At 32.8% G+C, this 14108-nt stretch overlaps 1 protein-coding gene across 1 annotated transcript in view; it reads right to left on the bottom strand.

The window, feature by feature from the left end:
- DIPK2B (divergent protein kinase domain 2B) overlaps positions 1 to 13361 on the bottom strand; it is a 102570-nt gene extending 89209 nt beyond the window's left edge. Inside the window, exon 1 of the mRNA XM_074300797.1 lies at positions 12942 to 13361. Coding sequence (XP_074156898.1) covers positions 12942 to 13050 — 109 coding nt within the window. The 5' untranslated portion in view covers positions 13051 to 13361. The remainder of the gene's footprint in view (positions 1 to 12941) is intronic.
- Positions 13362 to 14108: the final 747 nt, after the last annotated feature.

The raw sequence follows: 14108 nt of genomic DNA, 5'->3' as shown, positions 1-14108 counted from the left end.
CCATCAATTGGGGAATAGCTTAATATAAATGTAATGGATTATTATTATGCTGTAAGAAATGATGTATGTGAATGCAGAGAAGCATGAAGAGATATATATGAGCTATCACACAGAGAAGTAAACAGAGCCAAATATATACATATACATACATACATACACACACACACACACACACACACAGTAGCTACAACAATGTAAAAAGAAAGAACTATACACCAAAAACAAAAGTAAATAAAACAAGAATCTAAATATCAAGTAGAACTTAAATGAAGTTATATGAGAACACCTCCACTCCCTCACCTTGCTTTTGAAGGTGAAAGATCCACTGATATTTATTATATCATGTACATGTTTTCAAACTTTTTTTTAAACATATCTATCAGTTTTACTGAAAAATTTCCCCCTATATGAACATTCCTGTTCTGCAGGTAATTTAGAGAGTATCTTCATTTTGTTGGTCCCATAGATAATAGGACAACCTCCTATCAGTACTATATTGACACTTTAAATGACACACAAGAGCAAGCCTTGAGGGTCTTGGGGTTTTCAACTGGAGCATGGATATCCCTTTTCCCTTTGCAATGGCCATCAACTAAGTCAAAAAACTGAGACTGTTCCTGTTAGCAACCATTTCCTTTTATTTTTCCTTGTGATAGCAATAGTTAAAGCTATCTCTGTGTGGGAGGATGCTTTTCATCTGAACTCTCCTATTCTAAACCACTAGAGAGAAAGACAAGCCTAAATAGAGAGATATTAAATAATAATGATTGAATTGTATTAATGTGATAAAAATACAATAGTACATAAATTATTTGATGATTCAGTGCTAATCAAGCTACCAAAACCTTTTTCAGTGGAACTAGAAAAAATAGAAAAAAAATTCATCTGGAGGAACAAAAAGTCAAAGATCTCAGGGGAAATAATGAAAAAGTGGGAAGCAAAGAGTATATTTTAAAGTATATTTTAAAATAGTAATTTTTTGGTACTGATTAAAAATTAAAAAGTTGGTCAGCAGAATAAATAGACAACATATAAAATATATAATATTGTATGGTAAAACTAAGGACAAAAGACTCACTATGACTAAAACTATTAAAAGAAAAACCCTTGAAGACAGAATGGCAGAAATTAGGTTTAGATTAGTCAGTCAATAAACATTTATTGAGTGCCTAGGATGTACCAGGCACTGTGCTGAGTATGGGGATACAAAAAGAGGTAAAAACAGTCTTTGCTCACAGTCTAATGGAGAAGACACAATGATAAATAGGAAATAATTAAAAGAAGAAAGGCATTAGAATTAAGAGGGGTTAAGATGGACTCCCTTTAGAAAATGAGATTTTATTTAGAACTCAAGAGGAGACAGGAAAGCTAGTAGGCTAAAATGAGAAAGGAGAACATTCTAGGTATGGGAACTGTCAGAGAAAATGAAGTGTTTTGTTTGAGGAATAGCTAGGAAACCAAAGTCACTGGATAGGAATATTAGTTAGGGAATAAGTAATGTAAGAAGGAAAGGGCAACAAAGGGCTATAAAATAGTACAAATCCTTTAATCCAGCAATATCACTGCCAGATCTATATCCCAAAAACATAAAAAAGGGAAAGGATCCATTTGTAAAAATTATTTATAAGAGTTCTTGTTGTAGTGGCTAGGAATCAGCAATTGAGGGGCAGCTAAATGGCTCAGTGAATATAGCACCAGCCCTGAAATCAGGAGGACTTGAGTTCAAATATGATCTCAGACACTTAACACTTCTTAGGTGGGTGACGCTAGGCAAGTCACTTAACCCCAATTGCCTCAGGGGGAAAAAGAATCAGCAATTGAGGGGATGTTTATCAGTTGGGAAATGGCTAAACAACCTATGGTATATGATTGTGATGAAATATAATTGTGCTATAAGAAATGACAAAGCAGGATGATTTCAGAAAAGCCTGGAAAGACTTACACATACTGATGCAAAGTGAAGTGAACAGAATCAAGAGAATGTTGTCCTCAGAAACAGCAAGATTGCTTGATGGAGAATTGTGAAGCTATTCTCAGTATCCAAAGCAACCTCAAAAGACCAATTATGAAGCATAGCATCCACCTCCAGAGAAAGAACTGATATTGTTTTAATACAGACTGACGCATGCTATTTCTACTTTTTTCTTTCATTCTTTTTAAGTCTTTTTGTACAAAATGATTAATATGGAAATGATTTGCATGATTGAATATGCATAATCTATGTCTGATCACTTATTCTTTCAAGGAGGGGGAAGAGAAAGGAGGAATAAAGTTTGAAATTCAAAACAAAAATGTTTAAAATTTGTTTTAATATGTAATTGGGGGAAATGAGGACACACATGTTTGTGTAAATATAAATAAAATAATATAAATAATTACTCTTTCATGTATGATACCTATGGATGTTTACTTTCTTCAATGTTTATGTATATATCTGTGCAAAATCATGTCCTACACTTAAGGGAGTGATTTGGGGGAAAAAAATCTATTTTAAATCTTCTGAGTATGTCATTTCAATAGATACCTTTGATTGAAATTAATAGTGTCTAATAAAATAAATACTGATAAATATATATACACATATGCATATATTTGTGTGTATATATATATACATATATATATATACATATATGTGTATATATATATGTCTAATGGTGACAATTTTTAGGATGTGAACATTATTTACAAGATAATTTGTTATTTCAAAGAATAGTAAGTTATGTATTCCAGATTTGCAGTTTTATGTGCAATCATCTTTAAAATGCTTATTTTATTTCATAAATTAAAAATAAGAGAAATTTAAAAAGGAAATTAGTTTTGTCCTCTTATTGACATGTTGGTGGGGACTCACAAAGCACAGGTCCTATGTGGATATATTTCATGTATAGTTTTATGTGTTCATGTCTCCATCTATAGAATATAAAAATTCTTCCACAATTTGAATCCTTTTATCCCCAGTATTTGGGGGATACATCATGGGAACTTTAAACACATTTGCTTATTGATAGATGTATCTAGTTGGTGTTTTAGGAAAATTGATTTGATATCTATCCCAAGAACTTAATATAATCTAGGAGATCTTCTAGTGGGTACAGGAAATTTGTTTTAGGAATTCTTTTATTGTTCTTCACTTGCCACTTTGGGGTTATGTTGGTTCTTTGAAAAGCCTAATAGATGCTCTCCAGGGACTCATTTCCTCTCAATATCTCTCTCCATATCTGCTTCTTCACCTTTTAAAGCTATCCAAAGGATATGAAAGAGAGACATTTCAGGCCTAGGAATGAAAAACTGGTTTTGGGACCCTGAGGACCTCTGATACATAATGACTTCATGGTTCTGGGAAAGTCCCTTTCCTTCAGTTTTCTATGATTATAAGTTATCGAGAACATGCTGACATCTATTGGTAATAAGAATTTCCTTATCCTGATTCTTGCTATCCTTTCCTTAATTAATATTTTCATCATTTCATTTGTTTATGTAGGGAGGAGAGAGAAGGGAAGACAGACAACCTTACTTAGGTCAAGAGTTTGGATTTGTAATGAAAATACAAGGAAGCAACATGTTAAAATTGTTAGTCACTTAATAAAAGATAGGATGAATTATTAGAATGATGATTGAACTTATGCTTTGCAATCTTCAGAGCTGTTTTAGCTTATATTATATGGTAAAATTTATGTTGCAATCATTGATGTTCTGTTGACAGAGATAGAGGAAGAAGAAAGAGAAGAAAAGACTTTCAACACTTTCTGCATATAGCTCTGGAATTTATTATATAATTTGAGGATTCATGAGAACCAACACCAAGCACACTAAGAAGTGCTTCTAGATATATCATTGAGAATAACTTGAAGACTTTGTAGCTAATTTATAAGCTTTTACTAGTTGTGAGCTTCCCTATAACAGAACAATAGTAGAGACATTCAGAAAGATCCTACATTGATAATACATTGAATTTATTTTACTATTATGTAAATTCAATAGCTATCACATGTTCCAGAGTCCCATGTCAGCTGAATGACAAATAAAAGTTGGATATGTGATTTAGTTATTTTTGAGCCCTAGATGGGTGGAGTAGTAGAACTAAATTGCTGCTGTTGTTATTTTAATAATTTTCAAAATTACAAGTAAAAATAATATTCAACATTTAAAAAAAGGTTTGCGTTCCAAATTCTATTTCTTTCTGCTCCATGAGATGGTAAACAATCTGATGTTATATATGTGCAATTATATAAAAGTCATTTTGTAAAAAAACTAGAACAAATAAATTGCAAATTTAAAAACGATTCTGTGTACAATGTTCTCCTGGTTCTGTTAACTTCACTCAGCATCAGTTCATGTAAGTCTTTTCAGGCTTTTCTGAAATCTTCTGCTTATCATTTCTGATAGCACAATAATATTCCATTACCATCACATACCACAACTTGTTCAGTCATTCCCCAATTGATGGCCATCCTTTCAATTTCCAATTCTTTGCCATTACATAAAGAGCTGCTAAAATATTTTTGTACAAATATGTCCTTTCCCCTTTAACACTGTTTTCTTTTGGGATAATGATGTAGTAGTGGTATTGCTGGACTAGAGAGTGTGACAATGATGATGATAAAGATGACTGTGTGCCATTTCTATCTGAATAAAGAAACAAATAAGCAAGGCAGTCCTTCTGCTCAAGGAACTTACTCCTCTTATGGAGAGGACAACAACAAAGGGTAATGACAGCCAGGAGTTACATTTTGGTCTGAAAAGTTGCAAGAATAGTGAGGGAGGTCAGGGGTCCTACAGAACTTGGTTTCTGGACTGAATAGCATGGTGACAGATATAAATGTTTATTCATCTTCTAAAAATGTATTAAACATTGTTGGTGGAGTTGTGAAAGAATCCAGCCATTCTAGAGAGCAATCTGGAATTATGCCCAAAAAGTTATCAAACTGTGCATACCCTTTGACCCAGCAGTGCTACTACTGGGCTTATATCCCAAGGAAGTACTAAAGAAGGGAAAGGGACCTGTATGTGCCAAAATGTTTGTGGCAGCCCTTTTCGTAGTGGCTAGAAACTGGAAGATGAATGGATGCCCATCAATTGGAGAATGGTTGGGTAAATTATGGTATATGAAGGTTATGGAATATTATTGCTCTGTAAGAAATGACCAGCAGGAGGAATACAGAGAGGATTAGAGAGACTTAAATCAACTGATGCTGAGTGAAATGAATAGAACCAGAAGATCACTGTACACTTCAACAACAATACTGTATGAGGATGTATTCTGATGGAAGTGGATATCTTCAACATAAAGAAGATCCAACTCACTTCCAGTTGATCAATGATGGACAGAAACAACTACACCCAGAGAAGGAACACTGGGAATTAAATGTAAACTGTTAGAACTACTATCTATCTACCCAGGTTACTTATACCTTCGGAATCTAATACTTAACGTGCAACAAGAAAATGGTATTTACACACATATATTGTATCTAGGTTATATTGTAACACATGTAAAATGTATGGGATTGCCTGTTATCTAGGGGAGGGAGTAGAGGGAGGGAGGGGATAATTTGGAAAAATGAATACAAGGGTTAATATTATTTAAAAAATTACTCATGCATATATACTGTGGAAAAAATTATAAATAAAAAAACAGAAAAAATAACTAAAATGTATTAAAGTTGCATATGTTTATGAAAAAATTGATGATGCAAGCCTATAATAGAAATTGTCATTCAGTCACATCCAACTCTTCATGACCCTATTTGTGGTTTACTTGGCAAAATACTGGAGTCGTTTGCCATTTCCTTAATTTTATATTTTATAGATGAGGAAAATGAGGAAAACAGGGTTAAATGACTTGCCCAGGATCACACAGCTATTAAATATCTGAGGCTGGATCTGAACTCTATCCATTATGCTAACTAGTTGCCCAGAGGTTAATTAGCAGAGGCCAATGGGAGGCTGAAGCTGGTAGATTACTTGAACTCAGGAATGTGCTATACCAATACAGTGAAAGGTAGGGGATGGGACCAGGCAGGTCAAGACTTCCTTGCCATTTAGCATTGGTATCAAATCCATATGACTACCACATTCCCAGTCTCTTTAGACAAGATTTAATCTCAAAAACAAGTGATCAAAAATCACAAAATTAAAATTACTAACACAAACAGGGTCTTTGCCATCCCTTTCTTATTGATTGTAGTTATTATTACTGTTAAGTCCAAGCACCCTTATAATTGTTTTCATTTTTCTTTCTTTTTATGTCATCTGAACAGTTTTTGAATTATCTGGGGTCATGACTATTTGACAAGTTCAAATTTCTTAATTAAAAATTGTTTGATTAATTAATTGTTCATTGGTATAATGTCTGACCGCAATTGATTATTTATATGATTTTGTAAAAGAAAATTCACTCCTTTGGACCTTGGTTTCTTTATCTGTAAAGTGATTGGATTGATCATGATTCCTTCATGTTGTTTTAGGAAACATCTTGGTATAAATTTTGTCTCTGATACTTAGTAGCAATGTTTTCTCAGCTGTAAAGTTGGAATTATGCTAACTGTGCTACCTATCTCACTGGGTTGTTGTGAAGATCAAATGAATTGTATATAATGTGCATTTCAAAGTATAAAGTACTATTTAAATGTCAATTATTTTTATTCTATGGTTCTATTCTTGAAAAAATGGAGGAAAGAAAGTTTTGTTACTGTTGCACCTACTAGTTATTCAATATTTATCTAGTTGGCTTGAACTGAATTGAATCAGGATTTGATTTTTTTTTGGTTCTCTTTTAAAAAATATGAACACTATACTTGGAACCAGGAAGATTCATTGTTATGGTTTCAAATCTGACCTAAGACACTAACTAGTCAGACACTGACTAGTTAAGCCAATTAACCCTTTTTGCCTCAGTTTCCTCATCTGTAAAATGTATTAGAGAAAAAAAATGGTTGACCACTCCAGTATCTTTACCAAGAAAAACTCAAATGGAATCACAAAGAGATAGACACAATTAAAAAGACATAACTTCAAAAATATATCCAAACCAGTCAGGGTTCTCATTGACATAAAGCAATAATGATTGCATCCCACCCATGCCTGGTAATTCTGTGGACTTGTTTATGTCCTCCCTTAAGTCTCTTTATGAGGATTACTCAACATAACTCTGTGCCTCCCTGATACCATTTTTGGTATATCTCTAAACAATTCTCACTGTTTAAAAATCCCCCAATTCCTGACCATTTTCCAAGACAAACGTCCAAATGAGTATATTTTTAAAGCATCATATTCTATTTATACCTAATTTGTATGTAGTTGTTTGTATGATGTCTCTTGCATTAGGCTGTGAGCTCTCTGAGAACAGTAAATGTCTCTTGTCTTTTTTGTGTTTCCAATGTTTAGCACAGTACCTAATAGGCCTCATTGCTTAATAAAGGCTTATTAATTGACTGACATTTAAAAATAATTATACACACTTCCTCTTGCTATTTATATATAAGATTGTCATGATTCTTGATCTATTCTAGAAATATTTTATGAGCTGCATATAGCAGGTGCTAAATCTGGAATGATGGACACTAGTGGGCATTTATCTAGTGTCTTCTGAAGCAGAACTCTAATTTTCTGGCCCATGTTCATGGATATAAATGTGAGCCAAACTCTATTTTTAGTCCCAGTGACATCATCATTTCTGAAAATTCTGCCCCTTAGAAGTCTCTCCTAAGGGCCTGGCATCTGAGAATTTGCTTGATTTATACTGTAGACTTGAGTTTTAAAATATAGTTCTACCTTAATGTTGTGAAACTGTTAGTAGAGTGAATTCTCTGCAGATACTTCTAACTTCTTGCAGTGCTAAGTCAGTTCATGTCTATGTTTCTCCCTCAAGTTTGCAGGCATACATTGGGGGTGGGAGGACAGTGGGATTTTTCTGATATTATTAGCTTTAGCCTCCATTCTGATGTTTTTCCCTCAATACCAATCACCACAGCCAGTTAATATCTCCTCAATAATATCAGTACCATCAGTTCAGTACCTTAACCAGTTAGCTTTCACAAAGGGACATTTCCTCAGAAGAAATAGCAATAATAGATGTGACAAAGCATTTCTGCCCCAAACAAGGATACACTCTCCCTTCCAGTAGATGTTCCTGGGAAGAATAGGCTCACACTTAAAGTAGTTGCTACAAAGCATTTGCCTGCCAAGTTCACTTTTGAACATTGCATAATTGATAGAAGGAGTCATTACCTTGATTTCTGCCTTGGATCCCAGATAAATCCACTGCTAGGGTGAGTCAAGTAGTCTCTACTCAGTGCTACCTTAATACTTTGGATATGACTATTATCATCCTGAATTTAGGAAGACCAGAGTTCAAATCCAATCTTAGAAATTTATTAATTTATCTATTGTGTGATCTGGGGCAAATTACTTAAACTCTGTTTCAGTTTCCTCAGCTATAAAAAGGGGATCATATTTAGAAAGGCCTGAAGAGACTTACATGAACTGATGCTGAGTGAAATGAGCAGGACCAGGAGATCATTATATACTTCAAGAATACTGTATGATGATCAATTCTGATGGATGTGGCCCTCTTCAACCATGAGATGAACTAAATCAGTTCCAATAGAGCAGTAATGAACTGAACCAGTTACGCCCAGTGAAAGAACTCTGGGAGATGACTATGAACCACTACATAGAATTCCCAATCCCTCTATTTTTGTCCACCTGCATTTCTGATTTCCTTCACAGGTTAATTGTACACTGTTTCAAAGTCCGATTCTTTTTGTACAGCAAAATAACTGTTTGGACAATACAATACATATATTGTATTTAATTTATACTCTAACATATTTAACATGTATTGGTCAACCTGCCATCTGGGGGAGGGGAGTGGAAGGAAGGAGGGGAAAAATTGGAACAAAAGGCTTGAATTGTCAGTGCTGTAAAATTACCCATGCATATATCTTGTAAATAAAAAGCTATAATAATAAAAAAATAATAAATAATTAAAAAAAAAATAAAAGAAAAAAAGGGGATCATAATAATCCCTATCTACAGAGTTGTGAAGATCAAATGAAATAATATTTGTAAAGGACTTTGCAGTGTCTGATACATAGTAGATGCTAAAGAAATATTTTCTTTTATTCCTTTCACCTACTGTAAGCATGCCTGATGAGTATTCTAATTCAAACCTGGAAGCATATCCAAAACAAGTCTTATTTTTGAAGGTTCAAGGATGTCTGCACACATATGTACACATATCTTTTTTTGCTTTCCAGTTCTTCTCTTTTTACTCTCAATATATTCACAATCTAGAGGAATCAATATCTCTCCTGAGGCTAACATATGGCTCTCTTCAATTTTCAGCTTTTCTCAGTGTCCTTACACCTTTTTTCAGCTTTCTGTAGGTGCTAAATAGATGTGAGATATGTATGTCTCTGAATTTCCTAGATTTGAGATAACTGAACATTTTGGTTCCAGCAGGGGGAGTCATGTATCTCAGATGCTTCATTATTTTAGAATAATGATTTCTTAAAAAATTTTAACTTGTACCTTATTAGTAAAAAACCCCAAAAAACAAAACAAAACAAAAAAAAACCTTAAGCATGTACTTCTAATGTATGGATACTTATTTCTAAAATGATACTCATTTTTAAGTTCCAGTTATCAGTTATGCAAAGGTTTTTATAGAAATTGAATCAGTAAAGTTCCATTTTCCTCAATGTCTGTTAATTATTCTTACAAATGAATCCAAAGGCACATCACTTAGAAAATTTCAGCAAATAACTCCAAAAAGCAGAAGGAAATTTCCATTTGGAAGATTTTTTTTTAAAGGCTAGAAAATTGATTCCAAATTTTTAAAGTGCACGGACATAAGGATTTTTATAAGTGAAACATGCATCTTTTTTTTTTTTTTTTTTGGCAACAAAAGCACTTAACAATGTAAACATTTCCAAAAATCCTTTTCAAAATATTCTCTTCACATCATGAGTTTCTTTTTTTTAAAGAACAGTTTCTTTCACATTCATTGCTAAAACACCACTTTTGTCTTATGTTCATGATATATAGAAAAGTTATATAAATATATTACACTAAATATCATTCTGTAACAAATAAGTGATCAAAGTAGTCTAAAGATAAATTAAAACCTATTAACTACCATATAAAAAACTACTCCAAATCACTAATTATTCAAGAAAAACAAATCAAACAAATCATTGCTTTCACTTTGCCCTCAGCACATTAGCAAGGATGACAAAAGACTGGAAGATTTTGTAGAAAGTCAAAAATACTAACATACTGTTGAAAGAACAGCGAAATAGTCCAGACATTTTGGAAAACAATTTGGGATATGCTAAAACAGTGAATAAAGTCTCTATACCCTTTGATACCGAAATCATATGCTCCACAGTATCATAAATTTAGAGGTAGCATGATATTGTGAAGGCAATCACGTTTTCACTTTATAGATGAGGAAACTGAGGTACATGTAGGTGGAGAGACATGCCCAAAGTCACATATCTATTAAGTGTTAGAGAGGATTTGAACTCAGTTCCTGAGTCCAGTTCCTATTCATTATGCCACTTAGTATATCAAAGATAGATTGTAGATAATAGATAGATGATGGATAGATGATTGATTCAAATGCAACAATATTTTTAAAGAACTAAGCATAGTTCTTGATATATAATAAGCACTATGTAAATAATAATTCTTTTTCAAATTATAATGATCAAAATTAGCCACCAAGAAGAAATATAATAATGTGCCTATTTCCTTTCTTTGTAAAGATGACATGGAACATTGCATTCTACTCTTGAACCTGTTTAGTATGTAGGTTAGTTTTGTTTAGCTGTTGTTTTTCTTTTTTTTTTTTCTTTTTTTCTTTTTATTATGAGGTATGGATTATAAAGTTGAGAGAGTAGGAAGAGAAAAATTGGGGAATCATATTGATGTGAAAATATTTTTTAAATCATTAATATCCTGGAAAGATTAAATATTTTTTAAAAGTATCACACATCACTTATCACAGAAAAGGTTAGAAAAATTGGAACACATTTTATTAAGTAAAATTTTACATTTTTAAGTTTTATAACTCAAGTACTTTGCAAGATGGTAACTGTTGGGAGGAGAAAATGTTGGCATATATATTCTTTTGGTAGTAAAGGTTTTTGCTTGTTTTGGTATCACTTGCCAAATAAATGCTTCATGGAAAAAATATGCTTCCCCTAACCTTCCCAATGTGGGAATCTTAGAATCTACAAAGGATGCTTGCAGAAAACTCAGGATTTTGCTGATTTGGTATATATCTATTAGGAATAAATGTATTAAATTTAAACATGAGAGGGAAAAGAGAGAGACAGACAGACAGGGACACAGAGAGACAGAGAGTGGGAGAAAGACAGAGTTACAAAGATCACTTGTAGAGTTTTAGCCAAGCAGAACCAGAAGATGAAGTCTTGTTTCTTTGTACTTTGGTCAAAGCTATACTCAAAAATCATTTTACTCCATTGAATTAAACTAAAACATTTCCATTCCTTGTTTAGCTACTATAAACTAACATTTCTTTATTTTTCCAAGAAATTTCTCCCTCAACTGAATTGTCCTCAATTATAAGGAACTGAGTAGGTTTTTGATAAAAAGGAAATAAGGACTTCTGAGTAATACTTGCTTTTCCTTTGATTAAGTATAGTTTTGACTCTGGACTTCAGGCAAAGATCCTAATATTATATTTCTATTATTCTGATATTATAAATGATTGTTATATAGTATTACAAGTTAATATTTTAAAGAGAAATGGTGAGACTTTAGTATGCTTATACATTTTTTCCTTTTTATCTCTGACACAAGCTAATGTTAAGTTCTGAAGTATAAATCATGTTCATTAATGAGCTAGAATCTTTTAAAATATGTTTAGATCTCCTTTTTCAGTGCTATAGGCTGCCTATGAGTACAAGCAAGATATATTACTTTAGTTGCTTTGATATAAATATGAAGATTTCCTGAATCTATCTTTTATTTATAAAAATTACTATATGTATAGTTCACATTCCCTAGGTGACTTTTTTTAGGTGCCTTATACTGGGATACATAGAATTGGCATTGGGATGAGCATTTCGCAAAGAAATATCTATAAGCAGTTACTAGAGCTAGTCTTGGCCCAATCATATATATCACCAAATGTTAAAAGTAAAATGAAAAGTCATTTGAATTGGTTATAAATAGTAGTTCAAATTTTTTAGAAAATAATCACTAAATTTATCATTGAAATATATTTCATATTTTCATTACATTCAAGATATTTTTAGATCTTGTGGATTTTACTGTTTTCAAATAACAATTATAGCTAACATTTATATAGTACCCATTTGGTATTAGTCCTTGTGTTAAGTGCTTTGCAAATATTATTTCATTTTTTCCTCACAAGGACTGTGGTAGGTAGTTGCTGTTTTTATTCCCATTTTTACAGGTAAGGAGAGTAAGGTAGACCAAGTGACTTGCCCAAAGTGTGTGAGGCTGGATTTGAACACATCTTCTTGACTTTATCCCCAATACTCTAGTCACTGTGTCACATTTACCTGCCTCTATACTTTAGGTCAGGATTTCCGATTTTCCCATGTTTGTTGTACTGTTTATCCAAACTAAATTCTGTAGCATTAACCCTTAGATACTAAGACAATCATTAATCAACAGAAGGGCATTGTCTTAGAGACAAATATTTCTACTGTGTGATAGCTCTAATTTAGTAGTTAATCATAGCTTTGGATCAAAGAGGATCCAGCCTTGTTATGCTACATGTGAAGCACATGTGAAGATATACGGAAGTGCTATTAATATTATATATTAATAGCACTTCTGTATATCTTTTTCAAAGTTGCAATACAAGGAACCATTAAACACAATATTAATAAATTATGAACTTATGATCTAAAATATAAAACATAAAATAAAAAACTTACTGTAGCAATCTAATAACATTAATCCAGTTGAATTCATCTCCAAATCATCTACAAGGAAAAAAAATCCATGCATGTAGCTCCCAATTTTAGTACTCCATGCTGTTTGCATTTTAAAAAAATCAATATATAGTAAATATCACTTCCATCATTACAAGAGGGTGACATCAACTGTCCAGCAGTTAATATCCAGAATATAGATCAATTGTTCCTTGTTTTGGTGAATTCTTCAACTCAGAGGTCCTAAAATCCTTCTGGAAAATAATACTTTCCACCTTCTTCTCTTTTACTGGAACTAGAGGTCAATAAATCAAGGGGCAAGGCCAGAAGATAAAAAGTTTAATCATCATCACCTGATAGGTAGTTTCCACCTAGATAACATTGCCTTGAAAAAAAGAAGATAGATACATACATATATAGGATTTTTACACAGCTTTAGTTTAACAATATAGGTAGTAAAAGGAGCCAATCTATTTATCTATTTAGCCACTTTCCTTATTTGGGAGGATGAATAATAGGTGAAGCTATTTAGCCACTTTCCTAATTTGGGAGGATGAATAATGGGGACAGCATATCAGGTAACTTTGGGGAGAATATGTTAAACCTTGGAGTCTTTAGAGCTGCCACAGATCAGGTTTGTTCCAGTTGAACAATGCATTTCTCTGAGGTTAGTCATATCAGAATATCCTGGTGGGTGGGGAATCTCTAAGATAATGGAAACCTTCCTCAAGAGAGGACCAGTCAGGCTCATTCTGTCCTTGCCAGCCTGAAAGTCTCTATACAACCCTCTAGTTCTGTTTCTTTGATTTTTAAGAGAACTTATTCTGGGGAGATGTTTCCTCAAAACTTGTGGGTTATCTCCATAAGTGTTCCTCAGTGTGAGGAACTCACACTGACACTTCCTCAGAAGTATCATCAAATCTTGACTATTCGATGTATATGTTCACATTACAGAAAGTCAGTTGTTTGTACAGTAAAATAGAAAGCTTAGTCCCCAAAAGATCATGGTGAGGATGAAAAAAAAATGTGGAGAATAAATTATGCAAAATCCAGATGATTCTTTTAAAGACTAGTAAATATAAATTAATCAGTTGTATTTCAGTAAATCTGAGAAGGAAGACTGAGCAACACCTTTTAGCAAGAATGTAGAATGACAATAATTTTCAAAAC

This window comes from Sminthopsis crassicaudata, chromosome 3 (assembly GCF_048593235.1).
Source record: "Sminthopsis crassicaudata isolate SCR6 chromosome 3, ASM4859323v1, whole genome shotgun sequence".
Lineage (NCBI taxonomy): Eukaryota > Metazoa > Chordata > Mammalia > Dasyuromorphia > Dasyuridae > Sminthopsis > Sminthopsis crassicaudata.
This window is presented reverse-complemented; position numbering and strand designations above follow the sequence as displayed.